Source organism: Anabrus simplex, chromosome 1, assembly GCF_040414725.1.
Source record: "Anabrus simplex isolate iqAnaSimp1 chromosome 1, ASM4041472v1, whole genome shotgun sequence".
Classification (NCBI taxonomy): Eukaryota; Metazoa; Arthropoda; class Insecta; order Orthoptera; family Tettigoniidae; genus Anabrus; species Anabrus simplex.
Window position 1 is genome coordinate 1,183,623,728 of NC_090265.1, and position 27,540 is coordinate 1,183,651,267.

The window sequence follows — 27,540 nt, forward strand, 5'->3', positions numbered from 1 at the left end:
ACTGTAGTTTAATCACATCTTGTACTGAAAATTTCTGCCATCCAGGAGTTTGATTAATTAACATAGAAGATTTTCCTCACATACAACATATGATGGGTACCTGGTAAAGACATGAAAGAGACAAGAATGCTCTTGAGAAGTTGACATATATATGTGTGTGTGTTACTATCATTGATTTTATTTGATGTTCCTATCATGTATACTGTCATAATTTGTATGGCTATGGCTATGTTTTTCACTGAATAAACTGACACTTGAAGAATATTTAGAGACTGAGAGTAATATAGTAGGAGATCTCATAATTCTGGTCCTCAAAAACTACATCCAAAATGAGAAAGTGGTTGTAAAGGGGATGTGTTGACGAGAAAATAAACGCATCAGCTCCCTTTCAGCCATCAGTGGCGGTCCAAGGTAGGCACTTGTTATCTCCAGCTTTCACGAACAGCCCATACTGTCCTCTAGTTCCGCTAGTTGTGGATATATCCCGCTCTCCACTAACATCATCTCGTGTTGAGCAGAGCTGAGATGGCGGCCAGCACCAACACTGAAGGAAGCCATAGTGAAGCTGAACCTGATGCCAGTTCACTACACTGACCTGTAACAAACATAACATATTGAAACAATTGAACTCCACGCAAGAAGTACATGGGCATATTTCTGCTCAATTATTGCAATTAAATTGAAAGAAATTTGATTCTACTAGCAGGTTCCAAATCAAAAGGATATGGTGACCTGTAGGCCTACTCCAGAAATACATGCATAACACCATCATGGCACAGCGTGATGCACTCCAGAAACTGTTGACAGAGGGCAGTGAATGAGTAACTTAGCTCCGCACCACCACAACACAGCGTGCCCATCCCTGAGTCCAGTTAGTAGGGGGCCGTGGATAATATCGTCATTATTTCTACGTTCTTTGAAGAATTTCTGTGCTCACTGTCAGGAGTAGACCTTCACATGCCTTGATGAAGGCCAATGTAATTTGGTGGAAAGCTCAGCTTTGTTTAGTCTTGTAAAATACAAGTGGCTTAAATCCAGTTATCATATTTATTTATTTTAATACAATGAGCCACAATAACCAATGTTCATTAATCATTAACTTCTTTTTCTATTTGTCAGTGATTTAACATCGTACTAATGGAGAGAGGATTTTGATGATGATGATGAAACGGGAAAGGACTAAGAAAGGGAAGGAAGTGGTTGAGACCTTAATTATGGTACAGTCTCAGCATTTTCCTGGTGTGAAAATGAGAAAATATGGTAAACCATCTTCAAGGTTGCCAGTAGTAAGGTTCAAACCCACCATATCCCAAATGCAAGCCAATAGCTACATGGTCTGATCAACACAGCCAACTTGCTTGGTAATTAGAAATCCCATAGGAGGGACAATACACGTGACTTGTATAAGAATAAATAATAAATAATATTAGAGGGTTCCCATAATTTATTGTTGAAAAATGGGACATTTCCATTTTTCAGTACAGAAAATGGGGACATTTTGTAAAAGAGCAGGGCATGTTAGAAATGAGTATAGAATTAAATTCACCATGCAAATACTGCATTATGAATCATAATTGATTAGAAGAACAGAGTTCCAATATATGCCTGATTAAAGTTCATGTTTGCGATACGTTAGAATATTTATCATATTTATGATTTATAATCAAGAACTTTCTTTTCATTAGATATTTGGGCATCAAAAACAACATAAGTCAAATCTTCACAATGAGTCTTGAAAATGATTAAAGACTTCACAATCTTAAGTGTGTTTTACTCATTGGTCCACAATGTATTTGTTAATGGACACATTCAATAGCTGCATTGGATCCAGGCAGAGCCAAACAAAAACGTACTAGGAATTTCAGATCGTTAGTTTTTATACCTTGTGTACTAAAGTTTTTCACATTTGTCACCAACACTCTGATCCTTCAGTTCACTCCACAGCTGAGAATTATCTTCACAATTTTTTTACGCATACAAACACATCAAACAAGTTCTCTTCGTTCATACTGAAATTTGGTGATACCGTTTTCATGAATATGTAGCTTTCTTGAATGTTTTTCCACATCAGAGACTTCTTTTCCTTGAAGTTGATCCAATTCATAGTCTGAAGAGATATAAGAAATTACATACACTACTCTTGAACATATTCAAAGCAGATATAATGGAAATCTATTGCATACCAGTATCTTTAAAATTTTAAATTGTTATGTGTCCTTCTCTTTTGAGTTTCTGTAACTCTTTTTCCACAGCAGTGGCAAGGAACTTTTCTGACTTTCTGCAATTTAACCTTTCTATTAATGCGTTTGCTTCATTCTTCACTTCAATAATTGTCATATCTTGCTTTTCAACACATTTGATAGTACCAGAATAGGTTTTCAACTGGCTGGCAAGGAACAAGAGTAATTGAAAAAGGATTTTCAAAGAAAGTTTTGAGATTAATAGGCCAAGAGAGATTTAGTTTACTCTGCCAGCTAGTAGACCTAGAGTAAAACAGAATGTCAAAATAGATGAGCTCAATCAATCACTACTGATCTGCATTTAGGGCAGTCGCCCAGGTGGCACGTTCCCTATCTGTTGTTTTCCAAGCCTTTTCTTTAATGATTGCAAAGAAATTGGAAATTTATTGAACATCTCCCTTGGTAAGTTATTCCAATCTCTAACTCCCTTTCCTATAAACGAACAGAAGCAAAGTGAAGTCACCTCCATGCAGGCCATGAAGGCCCTTGGAGTGGTGGAAGGTAAAGGCTTCCACTATCCTTAACCTCAGCACTCGGTGGGGTAGAGTGGTTAGCTCTACGCCCAGCCGCCTTTGCCCCCAGGAATTAACCTCGTACTCATTTTTGGTGTAGCCCGAGTGAACCTCAGGGCCATATGCACCTACGGAAGTGGAAATCTCGTTTCTTAAATTTTTTGACTCCCCTACGGGGAATCAAACCCACGTCCTTCCAGGTGAACCGAGCATGCCTTTACCACCTCGGCCAGGCAGCCCCTCCTATAAATGAATATTTGCCCCAATTTGTCCTCTTGAATTCCAACTTTATCTTCATATTGTGGTCTTTCCTACTTTTAAAGATACCACTCAAACTTATTCGTCTCCTCATGTCATTCCACGCCATCTCTCCCTTGACAGTTCGGAACATACCACTTTATTATTTATTTGACTTCATTGACATACCCCTTAGTCGAGCAGTTGGTCTCCTTTCTGCCAAGTCTTCCCAGCCCAAACTTTGCAACATTTTTGTAACGCTACTCTTTTGTCGGAAATCACCCAGAACAAATCGAGCTGCTTTTCTTTGGATTTTTTCCAGTGCTTGAATCAAGTAATCCTGGTGAGGGTGCCATACACTGGAACCATACTCTAGTTGGGGTCTTACCAGAGACTTATATGTCCTCTCGTTTACATTCTTACTGCTACGCCTAAATACCCTCATAACCACGTGCAGAGATCTGTACCCTTTATTTACAGTCATATTTATGTGATTACCCCAATGAAGATCTTTCCTTATATCTATTAACACCTAGGTACTTACAATGATCCCCTAAGGGATCTTTCACCCCATCAATGCAGTAATTAAAACTGAGAGGACTTTTCCCATTTGTGAAACTCACAACCTGACTTTTAACCTCATTTATCATCATACCATTGCCTACTGTCCATCTCACAACATAATCCAGGTCATTTTGCAGTTGCTCACAATCTTGTAACTTATTTATTACTCTGTACAGAATAACGTCACCTGCAAAAAGCCTTATCTCAAGAAAATGAAAGGGCCTGACAGCCAGATGGCATCCAATTATTAAAATGTCTGCACCTGGTAGCTGAGACAATACAATAGTTGTTATTATTATTAATAGTGTCAAAATGGATAAAAAATATGACTTTAATACAGGAAAACTGTCAATAACTTTCTGGACTGCAGGGAGAATTGACAGCCACCTTGTTTTGCTGTTACTCAAGACAGTTTTATACTCTATGTATATTGGAACAGCACTTTTGTCTTTTCATTTCCGCGTTGCTGATTACATCTGATCGACCACTGTGTGAAATGCAAAATTCAGCACTGCATAATGTACATTCTATGTTGTTGTCTGCTAATTCTTCGATGAATGGAAATTCTCTTCTAATATTTTTGTTAAATCTGCACTTATGTTTTGACATGATGTGTAACACTGAATAGCAACCAATCTCTGTGTTTATGTAGCACTGCCAACAAAAGCATGGAGTAAAAAAGAAAAAGACCATCATTATTAGAATTACCAACTTCATAATATACCTATCTCATCAAAGATTTATTAATTTCCCACCATGAGTGCTGCATATTTACTGTAAAATGGAATAAATTTCATAGGCCTAATGCACTTCTTTCAGGAATGGTACTTACAAAAGAAAAAAACAGGACATTTGGGAAAAAGTTGGGACACTGGGACATTCTATCAAAAGAATGGGACTGTCCTGGGGAAAACAGGACCAATGGGAATGCTATAATATTATATCATGGAGATTATCAAAACAAATAACACTGAAAATTTTTAAGCTGGGTGTTTATCTACAGCAGGGCCTCTCAAACGCCCAAAATCTCATGCGTGCAAATCGAGGCGCAAGAGCTCCATGCACTGTGCACCGGTCCCGCTCGGCTTGGCTCGGACCAATGCTTCATCTCTGGGCTACTCGGCTAAGCTCGGCGCAACTCAGCTCGGATTTGGAGCGCTACGGAGTAAGTGTGGAAGAGGGAGACAGGGGGAGCGAGCAAGACAGACATGAGGAAAAAGAGATAAGTGCTATTGCTCCAAATCGAGGAGTGGGGGGTCTGCACTCTGGTCAACCAAGTGAAGTCGTCTTTTGCACCATGCACAGTGCATGCACCAAGCGCATGCGAGAGGCCCTGATCAACAGTATGTTAGAAATCTTAGGCTGTTCTGATTTCAGCAGATAGGACAGGATTTTATTAACAAAGGTTCATGCAGACATCACTGTTATTTTTTAATGTTAATAAATTACCTCTTTGGGACATTTTCAACCAATTTTGAATGGCCATCTTCAGCAACTGACACTTGGGTCTGTGTTATTGCCTAACATTACAGATAGAAAGGCAATTTTGTATATAATCATATACTGCCTGTGATTTGAATTACAGTATATCTGTTCATTGACAATGTGGATACTCTGACGTTCACTCAGATGGCCGGGTATAGAGCTATCCACTCTACCCCACTTAGTGTTGAGGTTATGAGTAGTGTAAGCCTTTACCTCCCACTTCTCCAACTGCCTTCATGGTCTGTACATAGATGACTTTGCTTTGGTTAGTTTTTGAGTATTTACTGAAACTGACTGTAGAAACACTAGAGAAAAAGATATTCAGAATGACTGCTGCTTAGCACTGGTATTCAGACTTCCTCTCTCTGGATGTGGCTCTTCCTTTCATCAACATCTGTATCATAATTTTTATTGATCAGACATGATATTTATGGCAAAAAATAGGTATAACTGGAGAATTAGTTTCATTTTATATTTATTTTCTAGAGTTGTTAATAATTCATACCATAGGGTGTGAGGTTGAAAGTCCATGCTGCTGCTGTTGGTCCCACATTGCGATGACATGACTCTGTGACACTTGCTACTTGTAATGATGGCCGTCTGTCTTCATCCAGACCCATAGCACTTCCTATACTAGTGTCTGTGTAGATGAAACAGAATCTCCGAGCACCTACAGACTTACGACTCACGGGAGATGCTATCAGGTAACTTGTCCCATTATCTTCCCAGCTCCCGTGACATGAATATTCTGTAAGAATAATACAAATTATTGTTTAGAAACTGAATATCTTTCAACAGTTTAATTATAGAAAGAATTCAAATAATCTAATGGCATAGATCTCTCAAATCTCACAACTGTAGACAATTTCTCCTGAAAAGGCACATATTTTATTACTGCTGACATGACACTAGGGTGAAACAAGTGAATGCTTTCTACCAGAATGTATGGGATCTAGTGTGGAAGAAGGAGGTACCAAGAAAGTGTGTACAAGATGTACTATACGCCCATATTGGCTATGCAGCAGAAACCTGGGCATTGACAAAAAAGAGAGGTGAGTAAAATTCAAGCCAATGAAATGAAATTCCTAAGAAGTGTGATATTAAATACAAGAATAGACCAAGTGAGAAATGATGTTAAGAAGGAAACTAGGGTAGAAAAGTTGAATGACAGAATTGAGAACATAGACTACGATGGTTTGGATATGTAAAGAGAATGGAGGAGGCAAGGATACTGAAACAGATGATGGAGGCTAAATTTGAGAGAAACAGTGCAAGAGGGAGATCCAGAGCAGGAAGGATGGACTTGATCAAGACCAATGTAAGAAAAAGGAACCTGGAATGGAACAGAATTACAGAAGAAGAATGGTGGAAGGAGAGAGGTAGGTGGAGAAATACCATAAATGCCCCATCCCATTTGGAGCTGGATAAGGGGAAATGATAATTATGATGATGGCACTATTAAATTTTATCACTTGAGAAGACAGTACAAAGGTACAAAATATTACACTGGACTAAGTAAATCCTCTAGAAAAATTAAAAGTGACAAGTTTCTAAGGAATAGCTAACACACCAAAGACAAATAAGTTTACAGTCAAGTTTGTTTCTCTATTAACCATTACAAAAAATTTAAGTATCTCTCAATCTATATTCATTTTATGAGAAATATCATCTACTGATTAAGGTAGAAATGAACATAAATTTCTACAGCTGCCAACAACCTTCTGTTTCTTCATATTAGACACTAGCTGATGCACCCGTGCTTCGCTACGGGATTCTCAGAAGGACTGTCTTTGTGGTTTTCCTAACTACAGTTAACATAGGCCATTACAAAAACGTCAGTAGGAATGTAGGGATTAAAAGCAATGTTATCATATAAAATACTCGCTCAAATGAAAAGCTGCACTTTTTCTCACTTTTAACGAACTGTACTACGATGCCGATCTTACAGTTCAAAGATCCAGTGCTGGAATGACCCAGCCGCAGACAGCTGTGAACGCTCCTCTGCCACTGTTCTGTTAAATATACACACTGCTCATTCCAATCAGTGCCTCAAAGTAGGGATTGATAGCTCGAATGCTATGATGAACCAGCGTGTTACTAGCCAGTAGAACCACAAAATTTATGAACCAGAGCAATGGCATGCTTAAGAAGAAAGTTATCTAACTCCCCAGCTACTTCCCGCCAATATTCAGGAGGCTGTTATACTTGGTACGACTGGGCGAGTTGGCCGTACGGTTAGGGGCGCGCAGCTGTGTTTTACATCTGGGAAGTAGTGGGTCCGAAAACCACTTTCGACAGCCCTGAAAATGGTTTTCCGTGGTCTCCCGTTTTTACACCAGGCAAATGCTGCGGCTGTACCATCATTAACACCATGGCCGCTTCCTTTCCACTCCCAGCCCTTTCCTATCCCATCGTCGCCACAATACCCATCTGTGTCAGTACGACGTAAAGCACATTAAAATAAAATACTCGATATACGGCAGTAATCCCATCTATCGGACATGACTGGCAACAGAAGTCACCAAGCATATCACAACAAACAATGGTCAATTTAATGTTATTATTGTTCAATGTTATGAGCTTTCTGTATTGTAGGTCTTCACATTTAGTTTTCTTTTGACTCTGTGATATTAGTATTATTATTTATAAGTTTCATATTCTGTATTGATTGGATTCAATGTAATAAACAAGAAAAATGTTCCACCGATCAATACTATTTATTGTGAATGAATTATTGCACTAGTACCGGTTTCGGCCTTTCTTGGCCATCATCAGCTAGCACACAAATTTACAGTCATTAGACAAAATTACAAAGATGTTACGTTAGAGCATCCGGATGTCTAATTAAATTCACTAAAGAAACAGAAAATAACCATACACTAAATTACTTGGACTTGACAATAACCAGGCACGACACTCACTTATCTTACAAGATCTATAGGAAACCCACACACACTTTAAATACCATAAAAAATGACTCCGTTCATCCTAACACACATAAAAGAGCAGCCTATTATAGTATGATACATAGAGCTTTCAATATCCCAATGACAATAGAAGATCGAAATAATGAATTAAAATTAATCCACGATATAGCCAAATACAATGGATACAGCAAAGAAATGGTCAACAAAATCATTCACCATTTTTCTTGTCTATTACATCTGTGATATTAGGGCGTCTTACAAAATTATTTATAGCGTAGACTGTAGTTCCTTATTCCCCGACTTTAAATAATGATTTTCATTTAATTCTGTTTATCCATTTTCTCGTGAGTTGGCGCTGATATGGATTTAGCAACAAAAATTCAAATTCATGAATATCTCTGTTATCATAGCTGGTACGGTGAAAATATATAAGACATAAATGATTGGAAATTTAATACTGTATAACTTTAGTAATGTAGTATTTGTCGTTAGGACCACTAATAACACAAATATTTGAGAATTAAATTTTAGGCCTTCTCCTAAACTACCATTCCACTCAGCATGAATACAATTATTTATGGTATAGATTGTAGTGACTTATTCCCTGAATTTACATACTGATATTCATTAAGATAGGACCAATAATAACATAAAAAATTAAGAATTTAAATTTAGGCCTTCCCCTAAACTACCATTTCTTTCAGCGTGAATAAGATTATTTATAACCTACCTACATTGTCACGACTTATTTTCCGAATTTGCATACCGATTTTCATTAAGATAGGACCACTAATAACATAAATATTTGAGAATTAATTTTAGGCCTTCCCCTAAACTACTATTTCTCTCAGGGTGAATAAAATTATTTATAGCCTAGATTGTAGCGGCTTATTCCCGGACACCACATACCAATTTTCATTAAATTCTCTCTCGTGATGCGTGTACAGACAGAGTACAGACAGACAGACAGACAGACAGACAGACAGACAGAAATTACAGAAAATTAAAATTGCTACTATGGACACGACCGATACAGAAATACCATCTTTTTTAAATTCTGAGCAATGTACAGACAAAACTCTTATCTATATATATAAAGTAACTTGTCCTGACTGACTGACTGACTGACTGACTGATTCATCATCGCCGAGCCAAAACTACTGGACATAATGAAATTAAATTTTGAGGATACATTTATAGTATAACGTAGGTGCTCGCTAAGGGAGGATTTTTGGATATTCCGTCGCTAAGGGGGTGAAAAGGGGGGGGGGTTGTGTGTGAAATTTTAAAATGAGTGTATCTATATCTCAAAACTTTTAAAGTTTACAGATGTAAAAATTAGTTTTTAGAATCTCTTTTAAAAATAAAGAAACACGTATTTTTTGTTTTCGGAAAATCCCAATAGGACGAGTGAAAAGGGGTGAAAAATTGGTTGAATGCCTTTAATGAGGATACTTATATCTCAGAAACTGAAGATATTACAGACCTGAAATTTGGTATTTGGGATCTCCTTTAAAAAGAGAGCGTTTTTGTTTTTGGAAAATCCAAATAGTGGGGAGTGAAAAGGGGGGTGAATTTTTAAAATGAGTGTATCTATATCTCAAAACATTAAAAGTTTACAGATGGAAAAATTGATATTTAGAATCTCCGTTAAAAATAAAGAAACATATTTTTTTTTTGTTTTCTGAAAATCCCAATAGGAGGGGTGAAAAAGGGTTGAATACCTTTAATGAGGATATTTATATCTCAGAAACTGAAAATATTACAGACCTGAAAATTGATATATGGATCTCCTTTAAAAATAAAGAAATACGTATTTTTTTGTTTTTGAAAAATCCAATGAATGGGGGTTAAACAGGAGTGACAAATTGGGGTTAGTTTTTAGAAAGACTTACAGTATATCTGAGAAACGTAAAATGTTACAGACGTAAAAATTGGTGTTTGGAATCTCCTGTAAAAGTAAAGAAACATAGGTCATCTGTTTTTGGAAACTCCACTTAAGGGGAACTAAAAAGGCGGGTGAAATTTTAAAATGAGAATTTCTACAGTAGGCCTATATCTAAAAAACTTAACATGTTACAGAAGTGAAAAATGGTATATTTTATCTCTATTACAAATAATAAAATGTGTATTTTTAGTTTTCGGAAGAACCACTTGGGTGCGGGGAGGGGTAAAAGTGACTGAACATTGGGTTGAATTCCTTTAATTAGGATACTCATATCTGAAAAGTAAAGAGCGTACAGACGTGAAATTTGGTATTTGGAATCTGCTTTAAAAGTAAAAAAACACGTATTCTCGGAAAATCCAATGAAGAGGGGGGGATTTGAAACAATTAAAAAATTAATTGAATTAATTGTATGAGGATACTTACATTTAATAAAAATCAAAAATTTATACAGACATGAAAATTGGTATTTGGATCTCCTTTAAAAACAAAGGAAAACCTGTTGGGGGGGGGGGGAATCATCTTGGGGGCCGAAGTGAAAAGGAGTTGAGTTCTTTTCATGAGGACACATATCTCAAAAACTTAAGATGTTAGAGTCGTGCTAATTGGTATTTAGAAGATCCTTTACTATTAAACGAACAAGTATTTTTTTGCCAGAAAATTCACTTGGGGGGGGGGGGATTGAAAGGAAGTGAAAAAGGTGAATTATGTTTATGGGGATACTTATATCTCAAAACTGAAGGTAACAGACGTGAACATTGGTATTTGAAATCTCCCTTAAACATAAAGAAACACGCCTTCTTCTTCTTCTTTTTTTGATGGGGTGGGGTATACAACTTAAGGGCGGTGAGGTGAAAAAGGAGGTGAGACCAATTGATTTTACTGTTCTTAATGTACTTATTAAGGAGCCTCCGTGGCTCAGGCGGCAGCGCGCCGGCCTCTCACCGGTGGGTTCCGTGGTTCAAATCCCGGTCACTCCATGTGAGATTTGTGCTGGACAAAGTAGAGGCGGGACAGGTTTTTCTCCGGGTACTCCGGTTTTCCCTGTCATCATTCATTCCAGCAACACTCTCCAATATCATTTCATTTCATTTGTCATTCATTAATCATTGCCCCAGAGGAGTACGACAGGCTTTGGCAGCCGGCACAATTCCTATCCTCGCCGCTAGATGGGGGCTTTATTCATTCCATTCCTGACCCGGTTGAATGACTGGAAGCAGGCTGTGGATTTTCAGTGTACTTATTCTGATCACAAACCGCTCATTTTTAATCTTTCCTGGGTTCGTTTTCAAGAGCCACTTTTCCTTTGGAGAACGTTTTTAGATTACAGTAGATTCTCCTGGCATATACATACAAACTTAAACACATTTGAAATAAACGATAGGAATGAGATTTTCCGTGCAGTTGTTCACCTCTATAGTAAGGTCAATAATGCACGAAAGTATGTCATTCGTATCGCCAGAAGCCCCGTGCACTTGCCTACGCGGGACAATGGTGGTGGTCACATTGTCAGCAATGACAATGGCAACGGATGTAATTTACCGCCAAGTAGCGGTCTTCCATCTTGCTGTGAAGTCCATAATAATAATAATAATAATAATAATAATAATAATAATAATAATAATAATAATAATAATAATAATAATAGGCCTAATAATGTTTTGGACCGTCATCAAAATGTGTGGACCGTGCTGGAAACGTGTCCTGGATGGGTAATGACTACGAATGCAGTCCGGCCCCGGGTTCAGTACCGCCAAGGCACCCAAGAAGACACCACGCCGGATCTCCACAAGGATTTGATTCATATTAAAAATGCTTATAGGAAAAGATAGCAAAGATTTAGGGACCCAACTAACTGAGTGGAGTACCTGGACCTAGCCCGGGTAGTACGAAATCGATTGCTGGAAAGAAAGATTGAAAAATGGGAGGAACTTTGCCATAATCTCTCAGAAAACGAGTCACATCGCGAATTTTGGTGGATTCTCTCAGAAAATGAGCCAGATCACGAATTTCGGCGGATTATATATAAAACGTTAAGCATTCAATTATACATTTCAGTATAATACCGTAGTGAAGCACGGGTATCTTGCTAGTTTTATATATATATAGATATCATTGTGATCAGGCCCATCCTTTAAAGCATGTGAATAGTTATATGAGTTATTTAATGGCCAGGAGTGGGGCAGGTCAATGAGACACGTACTAGTTGTATCTTAGAGGTGAAGCTTCCATGGTGTGTAGAATTATTTACTGTAGTTTATTTTCCGGGTTGAATCGTGTTGTTGTTCTCTGTACATTACGTACAGTTTGCCGGCATTTCTAATACATTGCAGTATTCTTTGTCAAGGTGACTGAAATACCTCTACTCAATCTGAGGTAATCGATCTCCCAGGCAGCAATTCTGGAAAGTATGTGTCACAGCCAGGTAGTGGGGCTTGCCCGCGCTCTTATGTAATTGGAGGTTCGACCCATGTGTTTATGTTGTGGTCTGTATGTCTTAATCTATGTATGATAGGCATCCAAGAATTGTTGGATTTTATATCCTTCTTCTAAATTCTTATTATTCGGATATTTCTTGATTTCGATAGCCTCACGGATTTTTCTTTCCAGATTCCAGGGGATAGCTGCTAGGATCTTGGTCTTGTCAAATGATATTCCATGTCTTGTTTTGTAGGAATGCTTGGCTGCCGCTGAAATCTGTGTTTTGGTTCTTGGTGTGATGGATATCTTCTTTTAGGCGGGTGGAGATCAGACGTTTTGTTTCACCAACATATCACGTTCCACAGCCTCATTCAATATGATATACTCCAGGAGCCTGTAGTTCTATTGTGCCTTTTACTGGTAGCAGGTAACGCGCTAACTTCCGGTGTGGTTTATAGATGGTTTTTATGTCGTATTTGTCCAGTATCTTGCCAATCCTGTCTTTAGTGTTTTTAATGTATGGAAATATCGCTGTTTATGGGTAAGTCAGTTCTTCTTTCCCTTGTTTACTTCTACGGCGGGCTTTTCTTTGTTTTATTCTGATTTCCTAAAGACTCGTTGGATGTTATTGAGCGAGTAGCCATCTCTCCTGAGGGTTCTCGTTAGATGTTCTTTCTCTTCTTCCAGGTGTTCTGCATCTGATATCGCTATGGTGCTGTTAACCAGTGATGTTAGAACAGCCTGCTTTTGTGGTTTCAGGGTAGATGTGGTTAAGGCTTTCTGTTCGAAGTGTTCCATATACATGTTTGCTATTACTGGAGAGAGCGGCAAACAAGGCAATGTTAAGACATACAGACCACAACATAAACACGCAGGTCGAACCTCCAATTACATAACGGTGTGGGCAAACCCCACTACCGGGCTGTGACACATACTTTCCAGAAACCGAAACCGAAATGTTTTCTCCGTTATGTGGATGACACGTTCATGATCTGGCCTCACGGGAACAACAATTTGCAACTATTTCTTGACCATCTCAACTCTATTCACATAAATATTCAGTTCACCATGGAAATCGAAGTAAACGGAAAACTACCGCTCCTCGATGTCCTAGTAAAACGCAGCGTCAATGGGTCTCTGAATCACGCAGTATACAGGAAACCCACACACAAAGACAGGTACCTGCATGTCTCTTCTCATTACCACCTATCACAAAAGCAGGTTGTTCTAACATCACTGGTTAACAGGGCCATAGCGATATCAGACGCAGAACACCTCGAAGAAGAGAAAGAACATCTCACGAGAACCCTCAGGAGAAATGGCTACTCACTCAATAACATCTGACAAGTCTTTAGAAAATCAGACGAAAACAAAGAATAGGCCGCCATAGAAAACAACGAGAAAGAAGAACTGACCTACCCGAAAACAGCGATACGTCCATACATTAAAAACACTAAAGACAGGATTGGCAAGATACTGGACAAATACGACATAAAAACTATCTATAAGCTACACTAGAAGGTAGTCCGTTATCTACCACCAGTAAAAGACACAATAGAACTACAGGCTCCTGGAGTATACCACATTGAATGTAGCTGCAGAATGTGCTATGTTGGTGAAACAAAACGTCTGATCTCCACCCGCCTAAATGAACATATCCATCACACCATGAACCAAAACACAGATATTTCAGCAGTAGCCAAGCATTGCTTCGAAACAAGACACGGAATATCATTTGACAAGACCAAGATCCTAACTGCTATCCCTTGGAATCTGGAAAGGAAAATCCATGAGGCTATCGAAATCAAGAAGCATTCGAACAATATGAATTTAGAAGAAGGATATAAAATCAGTCATTTTTGGATGCCTATCATGCATAGATTTTTTTTGCTGTTAGCTTTACGTCACACTGACACAGATAGGCCTTATGGCGATGATGGGACAGGAAAGGGCTAGGACTGGGAAGGAAGCGGCCGTGGTCTTACTTAAGATACAGCCCCAGCATTTACCTGGTGTGAAAATGGGAAACCACGGAAAACCATCTTCAGGGCTGCCGACAGTGGGGTTCGAACTCACTATCTCCCGAATACTGGATACTGGCCGCACTTAAGCGACTGCAGCTATCGAGCTCGGTGATACATAGATTAAGACATTCAGACCACAACATAAACACGCAGGTGAAATCTCCAATTACATAATGGCGCGGACAAGCCCCACTACCTGGCTGTGACACATACTTTCCAGAATTCTCACGAGACAGCCAGGGGCTTACATCAGCCAGAAAGGCTAGGATATATAAGACCAAGGTTAGGAACCATTCTTGTACTGTGATTGCTGCCTGAGAGACTGATTACCTCGGATCGAGTAGGGGTATTTCAGTCGCCTTGACAAAGAATACTGCAATGTAGTCAAAATGTTAGCAAACTATACGCAATATACAGAGAACAACATGGTTCAACCTGGAAAATTGACAAAATAATGCACTAGTTGTGTTCTGAATGTCAGCACTATCCATACCTCTGCAGCTTCCATACTGTCACAGACCTAAATGAGATTGAGACCTTGGCGTAGTCTTCATTTTGGACAAATTGGGCCAAATATTTGTTTATAAGAAGGGGAGTTGGGGATTGGAATAATTTACTAAGGGAGATGTTCAATAAATTTTCAAATTCTTTGCAATAATTTAAGAAAAGGCTAGGAGAAAAACAGATAGGGAATATAGGGAATATGCCACCCGAGTGATTACCCTAAATGAAGATCAGCGGTGATTGATTGATTGATTGATTGATTGATTGATTGATTGATTGATTGATTGAAATGAAATAAAATTCCACCCTAATTCCATTGATACCTACTGGTACTTTACAAATGCAAATTTAATGTAATATTTAAAAGTAATTAAATGAAAAGGTCCCAAGCTAATTCAGGTAATTTTTTCGAACGAAAATGTAATTCATACTCAAGAGAAATGAAGGAAATGGTTCCGAGGTACTTGGAATGTCATGAACAATTTAGGTCAAAATTTTTTAAATAAATTAAATGATATGGTCCCAAGATGCCTGCTTCAGGTATTATTTTATGAGCAAAATATAATATATATTTAAGAAACATTAAATTAAATATTTTCCAGGTACTTCGTCTAATATTTTACAAATGGAAATTTAGGTTAATATTTAAAATAAATTAAATAAAATGGTTCCAAGTTACTCTCGTCTCGATAGTCACTGAACGTAACGCATCCTATTGACTGCATGCATTGATCGGAAACAAATCTGCGCTCTATATTGATTGTAGAATTTTCTAATTTAGTACACACATTGTAGGGTATAAGAGGGCGAAAACAATTAAAATAAAAGCAGATAAAAGCAGAAAAAAGCTTATCATATTTCCGGTTTTCTTGCAGCGAACTACTCATTACAGACCTGATCTAGTATATAACTACTAGTTAGTTCAACAGTCGGTGAGTTGGTCCAGCCACAGAGTGGTACCAAGTAACCTATATTATCATAAGAATGTTCAGCAATTGATGGTTGAATCAGTGAGGTATTATAATTTGACAGTATTCAATAAGTGTTTCACACTCACTTGAATCAGCTTCAGAGTTGCAGGTGGAATGGAACTCCATGGTGTCCCTAGCAGAACATCCCACTGCCAGGATCTGGAACTGATATTGAGGTTGCTCGCTACATGGTTGGAAACCGTCCCTTGTTGACATGCCTGAGGAACGAGGCCCATTTGAGTGTCTCCCTAGGGCATTTGTCACATTGTATCGCCCCAGGTACGGACAATCACGCAGATGGGGGGCGTTAGCTGAAAGAAAGCAGTGAAGTGTATGGTGAAGTTTAAGTTAGATTAACGGATTTGCATAAACAAATGGTTTAAAAGTCATATTTTGAATTTTCTTAGCTCTAAAAATTACAGTCACACAATTTAAACATAAGAAATAACCCTGCACTAGGGTGACCAGGTGGTCTGCTTTTAATGGAACTGTCCTTCTTTTCATAATGCGTCCCGTTTCTCGGGCAAATTGTTAGCAGAATGCAAACTGTCCCGTTTTTTGACTAGAAATAAATCAATGATTTTTAAGAGTTATTTTGGTTCAATTTATATTTTCTCTTGCATTCTATTAAGTTTTTATTTGCCTCAGAATACTTTATGATAAAGATGTCATTCTGAATATTTACCTTTGAGTAGGCGACTGTGCGACAGGTAATACCAATATAAATGGTCCGTTGTTGGACATTATACATTTTCCAGCTAACTCATTCTTGGTTGCCAGCGTTTCGCCCTAGTGTGCTAAGTTGGGCTCATCAGTTGGTAAATAGCACACCCACCAAGACGCATGGCTAGTGCATACCGTGGAGGCCACTGCGTAGGCTACTTGGAGCCACCGGCAGTGCCAATGCACTACGAGAGACTTAGTCTCATTACCAAAAACTGATCCCTGCCTGGCCATCAGATGATATAGATGTTGATTCCCTCCACGGTATGCACTAGCCATGCGTCTTGGTGGGTGTGCTATTTACCAACTGATGAGCCCAACTTAGCACACTGGGACGAAACGCTGGCAACCAGAAATGCGTTAGTTGGAACATTTATAATGTCCAATAACAGACCATTTATATTAGTATTATAAATTTACTCATTCAGGACAAATATTTCAGGTTCCCTATGGGAATCAACATCTATATCATCTGATAGCCAGGTAGGCATCAATTTTTGGTAATGAGACTAAGTCTCTTATAGTACATTGGCACTGCCAGTGGCTCCAAGTAGCCTACTCAGTGACCTTCATGGGGCTTTTTCAACGCCATCTCTAAAGTGGACTGATTACTTCTCTGTACCATCCCCTCTTATTTTTGATTCGGCCGGGTGACGCCACAACTTTCATTTCGCACCTAGCCTACACACCTAAGCATATCGGCTGACACCACACTGGAAGTCGGCCTCCCTAACATGTACACCTGCCTCGTTCTGGATGTCAACCCTGCTATCTCAGAAGCAGCAATCCTCTCCGACCTTCGCACGACTGGAGTCCATTGTGCCACCCAGCTCTACGACAGACCCGTACCAGTATCTGCGTCTTTCTCTATTTCAACTCTCCAGCCGACCGTGATAACCTCATAAATACTGGATTGTGTATCCGCCCTCGCTTCCATAGAGTGGTAACTACTCCTCTAAATCTTTTATTTCAGCTACCTGGAAAATCATCTAATACGCCTACAACAGCTGATTTGACTGCCGCCACCACGCCACCTCCATACACCCCACCGCTACAACCTTTGTCCTCTTCTTGCACCACCCCTACCACCACCACCACCACCACCACCACCACCACACCTCCGATCTTTTCCTCCTCCACCCAGCTTCTTTTCCCCAACACAGCCCATGCCTGATCCCCTCCATCTCTTACTCACTTTCCTGGTTAACTTCTCTTCCCTATTTCACATCTTTGCCCTTTACCTTACACCTAGCCACCTCGCATAACCTTTCCTTCGTCCCATCTCAGTTGTACAGGATTTGAATCCTCCCTCTACACCATAATGATTGTAAATCATTGACTATGTTCGTATGTTATATGCCAAAACCAGTTTTTGTACCTATGTATCTTTCATCGACAATAAAGATCTTACTAAAACTACATCCCCCCCCCCTTAGCCAAGAGGCCCTCTTCTCATCACTCCTATATATTACACATTTCCTTTCCCATCCCCTTCTTCTATCACATCTCCTCAATCCCACCCAAACTCCTGGCCAGAGAGAGAGAGAAAGAGAGAGAGAGAGAGAGAGAGAGAGAGAGAGAGAGAGAGAGGGCGTTACCCTCTAGGGGGCCCGCCCCACCCCTTCAGGGTGGGGAATGAAAACTCTGCCGCCGCCTCCACGGTATGCACTAGCCATGCGTCTTGTTGGGTGTGCTATTTACCAACTGATGAGCCCAACTTGCACACTGGGGCGAAATGCTGGCAACCAGGAATGAGTTAGCTGGAAAATTTATAATGTCCAATAATGGATCATTTATATTAGTATTATAAATTGACTCATTCGGGACAAATATTTCAGGTTCCCTATGGCAATCAACATCTAACTTATATCATGTGGGACCGGTGTCGTTCACGTATTTTTCTCTTTATTCCGTTGCTATTTCACTTACTCTAGCTGTCTTTCAATACCTATCTTTCAAGGACACTTTCAGCAATAATATTTGATTATAATCTTCATTGTTGCATTCGTATCTGAATTGGAGGAACCTTGAACCTTGTATATCGCACTGATATCTATAACAAATCTAAGGATTTATATGTGCACCATACTCTCACCAATATACATGTTATGCGATTATTATTAAGCCATAGGCTTGTACAAATGTTGCAATGACATCAGTAATTTCTATCATGTCAGCATCTAAGATCATTCTGAGCGGAGTGCATTCCTTGGTCATAAGTAGTTGGCTAGTGGTGAGGATGGAATTTCATTCTTTGAGGATAAAGAAAGTGGAAGTCAATAGGAAGATACAGTTACTGTTTGTGACCATGAAACGAATCTCAGCAGGAAATGGAAGAGAGGATGAAGAAGACACGCCAGATGAAAGAGAAGAGGATGAATTGCCGAGATTTTGTATAGGAAAGAAATAGGGAAAGGAAACACCCAATATTGGAACCTGTAGAAACATTGTTACAACCAGGGTTAGGATTTTTTGTGTAAATTTCAGATGAAAAAAAGAAGGGAAAAGGTGCTCAAATAAGGTTTAAAAAAAGGGGACAAGAAAGTGGTGGTTTATTCAACTAATTCAACGATTTATCTTTCCTCTATTCTAGTTTATTGAATTACAAACAAATACATCCAATTATCACTCTTCAAAAGAAGAAAAAAACATGAAGCTGTTGTACTTCAAGACATTAAGCATCTCTCCATTTTTAAAAGTAAGTCTGTTTCTATTAGGAGATAGAATGTCTGTGTAGATGCTAAATATTCTTTTGACATCCACAGAAACCAGTGGGGCAAACCTTGTATTCACTCGAAATCGCAACCCTACAGATGTTGTGAATTCCTCAATGCCTGGTATCTTCTGAAGACTAAACTCAAGTTTGTCCTTGGCAAAGCCATCGAACTGTTCCCTTACGGAAGTAAAAAATATCCCATTGTTTTTCCTTTTCCATACCTTGTTCTTCTAATCGTTTAATAACTGCAGTCAGATAACTTGTAACTATGGACACAATATAGTTCTATCAGCAAATTATGTATTTTCTCCGGTAACAGAAGTTGCTGTGCGTTGGAAATTGCACCTGCGTCGGCTGGTTCCAAAGAAAGCACAAACTCTCTAATTTTATCAAAATTCTCGCACAACGTAGCAGCACACACAATCCACGATCCCCAGCGAGTAATGATCGGGAAATTTGGAATGGGCAGGCCAGCGGTTTCTTTGTAGGCAATAGCATGACTCGGAGCTTTCAGTACAATCTTCTTCAGGGTAGAGATGAATTGATTTGCGATATCGTATTCGTTCCTTATGGATTCACAAACCCTGTGGAGGGCATAAACCAAGTATGCCATATGCTTCAACTTTGGAAAGAAAGGTTTCAATTGGTTAACAGGTGAAACCATGTATGGAGCTTGGTCCGTAACTACAAGAAAAAGTTTAAAAACTCGATACTAGTAGGCCAGAGTTCTTGGCAGAAGTCCATAATTGATTACATTACTGTCACCGTATTAAGTGGAATTCCTGCTTCTGTAGGAGCTGCACACAAATTAATGTTTAATTCCATCAAATTTTTGCTTTTTGAAGAACTCTGTTGAACCGCATTTCGTAATAGAGGTTGCCGCGATTTGTTTGTTTGAAGAGTGTTATTAATTTGATGCTTAGAGCTGGAAATGTGTTGTTTGATTCGATCTCGCTGGTGTTTTTCATCTAACAAAATTCTTGAATCATAAATAGTACATCGCATAACAGTTCCATCAGTGTCTATGAAATCTTGTTTGAATTCCTGAGCCAGGGCAATAAATCGGGCACCAGACACCTTTGGCATGGTAAAATTCAGTAGTACACTTGTTTAGTAATGTAACAAAGTGCTAACACCAGTCCACTTGCTAACTCAATGCGAGTATCACACAACTCACACTTGCGCTCACACGCTCACTTGCTGTGCACACTCTCTTATAACACCGCAACAGTTACCGGAATGTTCTCATTCATGCTGGATCTGCAGTCTCAGCGATTTCTAGTAGCTTCGAGAAGAATCCAGTCTCAATTCTCAGAACTACACGGCTGCAGTTGCTGATATCTCTGCCTCACCAGCCTCCGCCTCCATGCGAACAGATGGCGTCTCTCTCAGTAACAAACTCACATTCATGAACAGCAGGCTACTGATTCTGGTGGATTAGAATCACTCATTGCCTATTGCATTGTCGCGGGCTACGTTATAGCGGTAAAGCGAGAAAAAGAGGTTTTGTCGAACACACAATTATTTTCCATTGTTGCAGGTGAGCTTTCAACTCCCGTGTGGTGTTTACTGAAAGAGGTAGGCTTACTATTCGCACGTACACAGCAAGCTGAGGAGACATTAACTGAAAGTGAAATATTTTATATTGATTAATCTTATAGAATAAATTGGAATTAAAAGAAAAAATTGGGGAGAAGGGGATTATGGCCATGGTTGGGGCAAAAAGGGATAAAAGTCCCAAAAAAAGGGAAAAAGGTGCGTGAAAAATGCCTTTTTTCGCAACTAGAAACAAAATTTCACACTGTGATATCTTTCCGAATAGTTTTAATTTACCCTAACAAAAAAGTGCGCACCTAAAAACCCTATCCCTGGTAATAACCAATACAATAATAAAAGTAATTGGACCGAATTACAGTTACCCGAGAAATATTATTTTACGCAGTTAAAATTACAAATGACTTTTTTAACAAGTAATCAGGAAAATTACAATTACTTTACAGAACGTCAATCTTTAGGAAATGACTGGCATTTTCTGTTACATGGTCCTGGAACGATACCAAAGTTTTCAAGGAAACTTCATCTTATGTTTTTCTTAGTATAGAGACATGAAGAGGCTATCATCACTAAGAGAGACTGAGCATGATGGTCTACCTTGAAACTTGCAAAATAATTGTTCCCAAACAAATGTTTGCATTTCGCACTCATGCTCTCTTTATTTTGAGAGCCAACTAATCCAGTATCAATGTTATTGGCTTTACGTCCCACTAACTACTTTTACGCCAATGCGCCGGAATTTAGTCCCGCAGGAGTTCTTTTGCGTACCAGTAAATCTACCAATACGAGGGTGGCGTATTTGAACACCTTCAAATACCAACGGACTGAGCTAGAATCGAACCTGTCAAGTTGGGGTAAGAAGGTCAGCGCCTCAACCGTCTGAGCCACTCAGCCCGAACCAACTAATTCAAAATATTTTCAGATACCGATAGATAATATAAATTCCTTAACCCATATGTTTATTCCTGTTCCATTATCGACTACCTGCAAAATCATAAAGTCGTCGTAGTACGAATACTTAAATATCCACCAGTAACCGCAACAAACTGCGAGTAAGTGAACAAGTGAACATCATACACTTGGTGTTATACCACTTGCGAGGGTCGGGGCTCAAATTCGATTAGCCTACTTTTACTCAGTTACTTTCCAAATCTGATAATACCCGTAACCTATTTACAAGGGGTAAAGAGTTGAGCTTAAGAACAATTCTCATAGATAGCAGCACAGGGTTAGTGTGTAGTGAACCCTATATTGTACATCAGTAATTGGAAAGAAAACAAAAGTCACAGATGATCAGCATGAACAGAATGCAAAGAATAAACACTTGTGTCTATAAAAGGGGGCGTGGCTCAATATGTAATTTACACCAAATTATAGCTAGTAAAATAACGAATCCAGATAATGTGAAATTCAAAATTGAAAAAGTGAGACTTTTTGACAATTTCTGGGTGTACCCGTACCTTAAATTCAGATTATGACATATTTATTTAAAAAATTATGGTCATGTATTTATTTGTAGTTATTACTTATGAGATGAGACATTTCCTAGCGATTGTGGATGGTTAAACGTAGTTGTTGACTTCAAAATCCTTTGCCATTTACGTATCCTGTTTTGTTTATGTCTAAATTTATGAAATGTCCTGTTTTAAGAAAAACGAAATCCAGTCAGCCAATCCTGCACAGATCTAGATCATTGAAAAATGAACTCATATTAATCACAAAACATTTCTTAACGTACCTCAACCGAACTTGAAACGCAGATGTTGAACTGCAGTAAACTAATCGAACGTTTGACTTACTGTTATTGGATAGGCTTAGGACCACCACTAATAATGCTATGGAACAAAAAATACTGTAAAACTTAGGAGCACTTGTAGGGGTGTGGAAGAAGAGAAGAAACGACTGTTGGATAGGAAATTAAATCCGAGAAGAAGCTAATGAAGATACTCATTGAGATCCATCCATCTTGTACTCCTGTTTGACGGGCAGCAGTGACTCCTTGGACTGAATGACCAGCGTAGTGAACTTCCGTTCAGAAGGTCTCGGGATCAGTTCCTGATTTTAGCCAAGTTCCGTTTATTCCAGCAGCTCGGGGACTGGGTATTTGTGTTGTGTTCATCTTAATATTCATATCTCCATGCACACCACACTAACAATCACCACAGTGGCACGCAATAGTGCCACATAGGGTTAGTGACAGGGCATTTGTACGGAAAATTGGACCAAATCCCCATCAAGTGCCGACCCCAGACGATTGTGAAAAGGCCAAGAAGAAGTGTGCGGGCAACAAACAATATTTTACCATTTTTAGGTAGGGATGCATGATTAACGCAATGGCGACGGTGCTGGCTTTCTGCCTGGACGGCCGAGGTTCGAATTCCGATCCATCATGAATTGGAATTTTCACTTGAAAAACAACGTGGCGACCCCCGGACAAACCGAAATGAGCCTGAGTGTCTCCAGCGACCCTGGACATTTCTGGGATAAGCTGAAGAAAAGTTGAAAATCATTTAAGCTCTTTAGGCTTCCCCCAGTGCACCGTCACTGCATTGTCCTACACAGGAGGCTTGCAGTGGTGTCTCAATGGCGCACTAGCCGACAGCGTCTTGAAAAGGTGTAGCATTCCAACTGATGAGCCCACTGCTACACTGGGGCGAAACGCTGGTAATTTCACGATTGAAAAAGCCTAAAGAGCTTAAACGTTTTTAACATTTCCAATCGATGAAATTAAATTATGGTTTCCTTCTAGGAACCTTATTTTTGTTATGAAGAAAAGTTAAGTTCCTGTTTTCAAGCTTTCCTTTTGAGACAAATCATTAATCGAACGAGGGGCAGTTTTTGAAGTACACCAGAAAAATATTTCTCCTCTAAACATTGCGAAAAGCCGACAGTGACATGCCACAAAAAAAAAAAAAAAAAAAAAAAAAAGAATGAGTTATACTACTTCCCTTAATTGGATTGTGGTTATTGCAAACGTTAGTGGCCTTTTCATCTTAGAAGGAAGGTGTACGTGACTGGAGGGGGCTGTAAAAATACACTGCGCCATGAAAATTGTATGGCGTGTGTTGCTTGTAAGCAGTCGGGACAGAAACGCACAACTGACATGCACATGTAGTCTGAAATAAGAGTTAATATTTATGGAGACCGCTTGCTGAATGTCTTGTTAGTGTTAAGGTTTGCTCCCACTTAATGGAGCATAATTTTTTAAATATTGTCTTTATAGTGTATTAACGGGACTAAGATGAAAAATACACCGCTCTTTGATTAAGCTAATCGAAGTTCATCGAAAGTGGGGTAGCAGCCTTTCGATAGTTGCAAGGGCGGCAGTCTAGATGATCGACTGATACGGCCTTGTAATAATACTCAACATGGCTTAGCTGTGTTGATACTGCTACACGGCTGAAAGCAACGGGAAACTACAGCCGTAACTACCTCCCGAGGACATGCAGCTCTCTCTGTATGAATGATGTACTGATGATGGCTTCCTCCCGGGTAAAATATTCCGGAGGTAAACTAGTCCCCCATTCGGATCTCCGGGTGGTGACTACACGAGAGGGGGCGATCATCAGGAAGATGGATACTGACATTCTGCGAGTCGGAGCGTGGAATGTTAGAAGTTTGAATTGTTGTGGTAGGTTAGAGAACCTGAAAAGGGAGATGGATAGGCTAAAGTTAGATGTAGTTGGTATAAGTGAAGTACGTTGGCAGGAAGAACAAGATTTTTGGTCAGGCGACTACCGAATTATCAACACAAAATCAAACAGGAGAAATGCAGGAGTTGGTTTAATAATGAATAAGAAAATAGGGCAGCGGGTAAGCTACTACGACCAGCATAGTGAAAGAATTATTGTCGTCAAGATAGACACCAAACCAATGCCCACCACAATAGTGCAGGTCTATATGCCTACTAGTTCAGCGAATGATGAAGAAATCGAAAGAATATATGAGGAGATAGAAGATTTAATACAATATGTAAAAGGTGACGAGGATCTAATTGTGATGGGAGACTGGAATGCAGTGGTAGGCCAAGGAAGAGAAGGTAATACAGTAGGAGAATTTGGATTGGGACAAAGGAACGAAAGAGGAAGTCGGCTGGTTGAATTCTGCACTGATCATAATTTAGTCCTTGCGAGTACTTGGTTCAAACACCACAAACGACGGCTGTATACGTGGACGAGACCTGGTGACACCGGAAGGTATCAAATAGACTTCATTATGATTAGGCAGAGATTCAGAAACCAGGTGTTGGATTGCAAAACTTTCCCAGGAGCAGACGTGGACTCTGACCATAACTTGTTGGTCATGAAATGCCATCTGAAGTTGAAGAAATTGAAGAAAGGAAAGAATGCAAAAAGATGGGATCTAGACAAGTTGAAAGAAAAGAGTGTGAGGGATTGTTTCAAGGAACATGTTGCACAAGGACTAAATGAAAAGGCTGAAGGAAACACTATAGAGGAAGAGTGGAGAGTCATGAAGAATGAAGTCAGTAGGGCTGCTGAATAAATGTTATGAAGGAAGAAAAGATCAACTAAGAATCAGTGGATAACTCAGGAGATACTAGACCTGATTGATGAACGACGAAAATACAAGAATGCTAGAAATGAAGAGGGCAGAAAAGAATACAGGCGATTAAAGAATCAAGTGGATAGAAAGTGCAAGGTAGCTAAGGAAGAATGGCTGAAGGAGAAGTGCAAGGATGTCGAAGGCTGTATGGTCCTGGGTAAGGTAGATGCTGCATACATGAAAATCAAGGAAACCTTTGGAGAAAGGAAATCTAGGTGTATGAATATTAAGAGCTCAGATTGAAAGCCACTTCTAGGGAAAGAAGACCAAGCAGAAAGATGGCAGGAGCATATCCAACAGTTGTATGAAGGTAAAGATGTAGATAATTTGGTTCTGGAACATGAAGAGGCTGTTGATGCTGATGAAATGGGAGACCCAATTTTGAGGCAGAGTTTGACAGAGCTGTGAGTGACCTCAATAGGAACAAGGCACCTGGAATTGATTACATTCCCTCTGAATTACTGACTGCCTTAGGAGAAACCAGCATGGTAAGGTTATTTCATTTAGTGTGCAAGATGTATGAGACAGGAGAAGTCCCATCCGATTTTCGGAAGAATGTTGTTATACCTATTCCCAAGAAAGCCGATGCTGACAGGTGTGAAAACTACCGCACCATTAGTTTAGTATCTCATGCCTGCAAAATTTTAACACGTATTATTTACAGAAGAATGGAAAAACAAGTAGAAGCTGAGTTGGGAGAAGATCAATTTGGCTTCAGAAGAAATGTAGGCACACGTGAAGCAATACTGACTTTACGTCTGATCTTAGAGGATCGAATCAAGAAGGACAAGCCCACATACATGGCATTCGTAGATCTAGAAAAGGCATTCGATAATGTTGATTGGACCAAGCTATTTATGATTCTGAAGATGATAGGGATCAGATACCGAGAACGAAGAATTATCTACAATATGTATAAAAATCAGTCTGCAGTGATAAGAATCGAGGGCTTTGAAAAAGAAGCAGCAATCCAGAAAGGAGTGAGGCAAGGCTGCAGTTTGTCCCCTCTCCTTTTCAATGTTTACATAGAACAGGCAGTAAAGGAAATCAAAGAGAAATTTGGAAATGGAATCACAGTCCAAGGAGAGGAAATCAAAACCTTGAGATTTGCCGATGATATTGTTATTTTATCTGAGACTGCAGAAGATCTCGAGAAGATGCTGAATGGTATGGATGAAGTCTTGGGTAAGGAGAACAAGATGAAAATAAATAAGTCCAAAACAAAAGTAATGGAGTGCAGTCGAACGAAGGCAGGTGATGTAGGAAATATTAGATTAGGAAATGAAGTATTAAAGGAAGTAGATGAATATTGTTACTTGGGTAGTAAAATAACTAACGATGGCAGAAGTAAGGAGGACATAAAATGCAGACTAGCACAAGCAAGGAAGAGCTTTCTTAAGAAAAGAAATCTGCTCACTTCAAACATTGATATCGGAATTAGAAAGATATTTTTGAAGACTTTTGTGTGGAGCGTGGCATTGTATGGAAGTGAAACATGGACGATAACTAGCTCAGAAAGAAAGAGAATAGAAGCTTTTGAAATGTGGTGTTACAGAAGAATGCTGAAGGTGAGATGGATAGATCGAATCACGAATGAAGGGATACTGAATCGAATTGGAGAGAGGAGATCGATTTGGCGAAATTTGACTAAAAGAAGAGATAGAATGATAGGACACATCTTAAGACACCCTGGACTTGTTCAGTTGGTTTTTGAAGGAAGTGTAGGTGGTTAAGAACGGTAGGGGTAGACCAAGGTATGAATATGACAAGCAGATTAGAGCAGATGTAGGATGCAATAGTTACGTACAAATGAAAAGGTTAGCGCAGGATAGAGTGGCATGGAGAGCTGCATCAAAACAGTCTATGGACTGTTGACTCAAACAACAACAATCGAAGTATGGCCCTATATGATTTTCTGACAAGAATATCTCTGATTGGTAGAATAGATTGAAGAATCAATTTTCCCCCTTAGTATTTGGGATACGACTACTACTACTACTACTAACAACAACAACAACAACAACAACAACAACTTGTGGCTATTGCTAACCCAGACAGCACTTGTAACGCAGACCTTCCGGCGAGGGTGGGCGGCATTTGTTGTGTATGAGAAACTACGTGATATTGTAGTAGAGGATAGTGCTGGTGTGGTGT

At 39.3% G+C, this 27,540-nt stretch overlaps 1 protein-coding gene across 1 annotated transcript in view; it reads right to left on the bottom strand.

Annotated features, from left to right (window-relative positions):
• Positions 1-466: 466 nt before the first annotated feature.
• Positions 467-27,540, bottom strand: part of LOC136858443 (uncharacterized) — a 290,965-nt gene continuing 263,891 nt past the window's right edge. The window contains exons 8-10 of the mRNA XM_067137991.2: positions 15,917-16,141; positions 5,544-5,786; positions 467-595 (exon numbers count right to left, since the gene is read on the bottom strand). Coding sequence (XP_066994092.2) covers positions 501-595; positions 5,544-5,786; positions 15,917-16,141 — 563 coding nt within the window. The 3' untranslated portion in view covers positions 467-500. The remainder of the gene's footprint in view (positions 596-5,543; positions 5,787-15,916; positions 16,142-27,540) is intronic.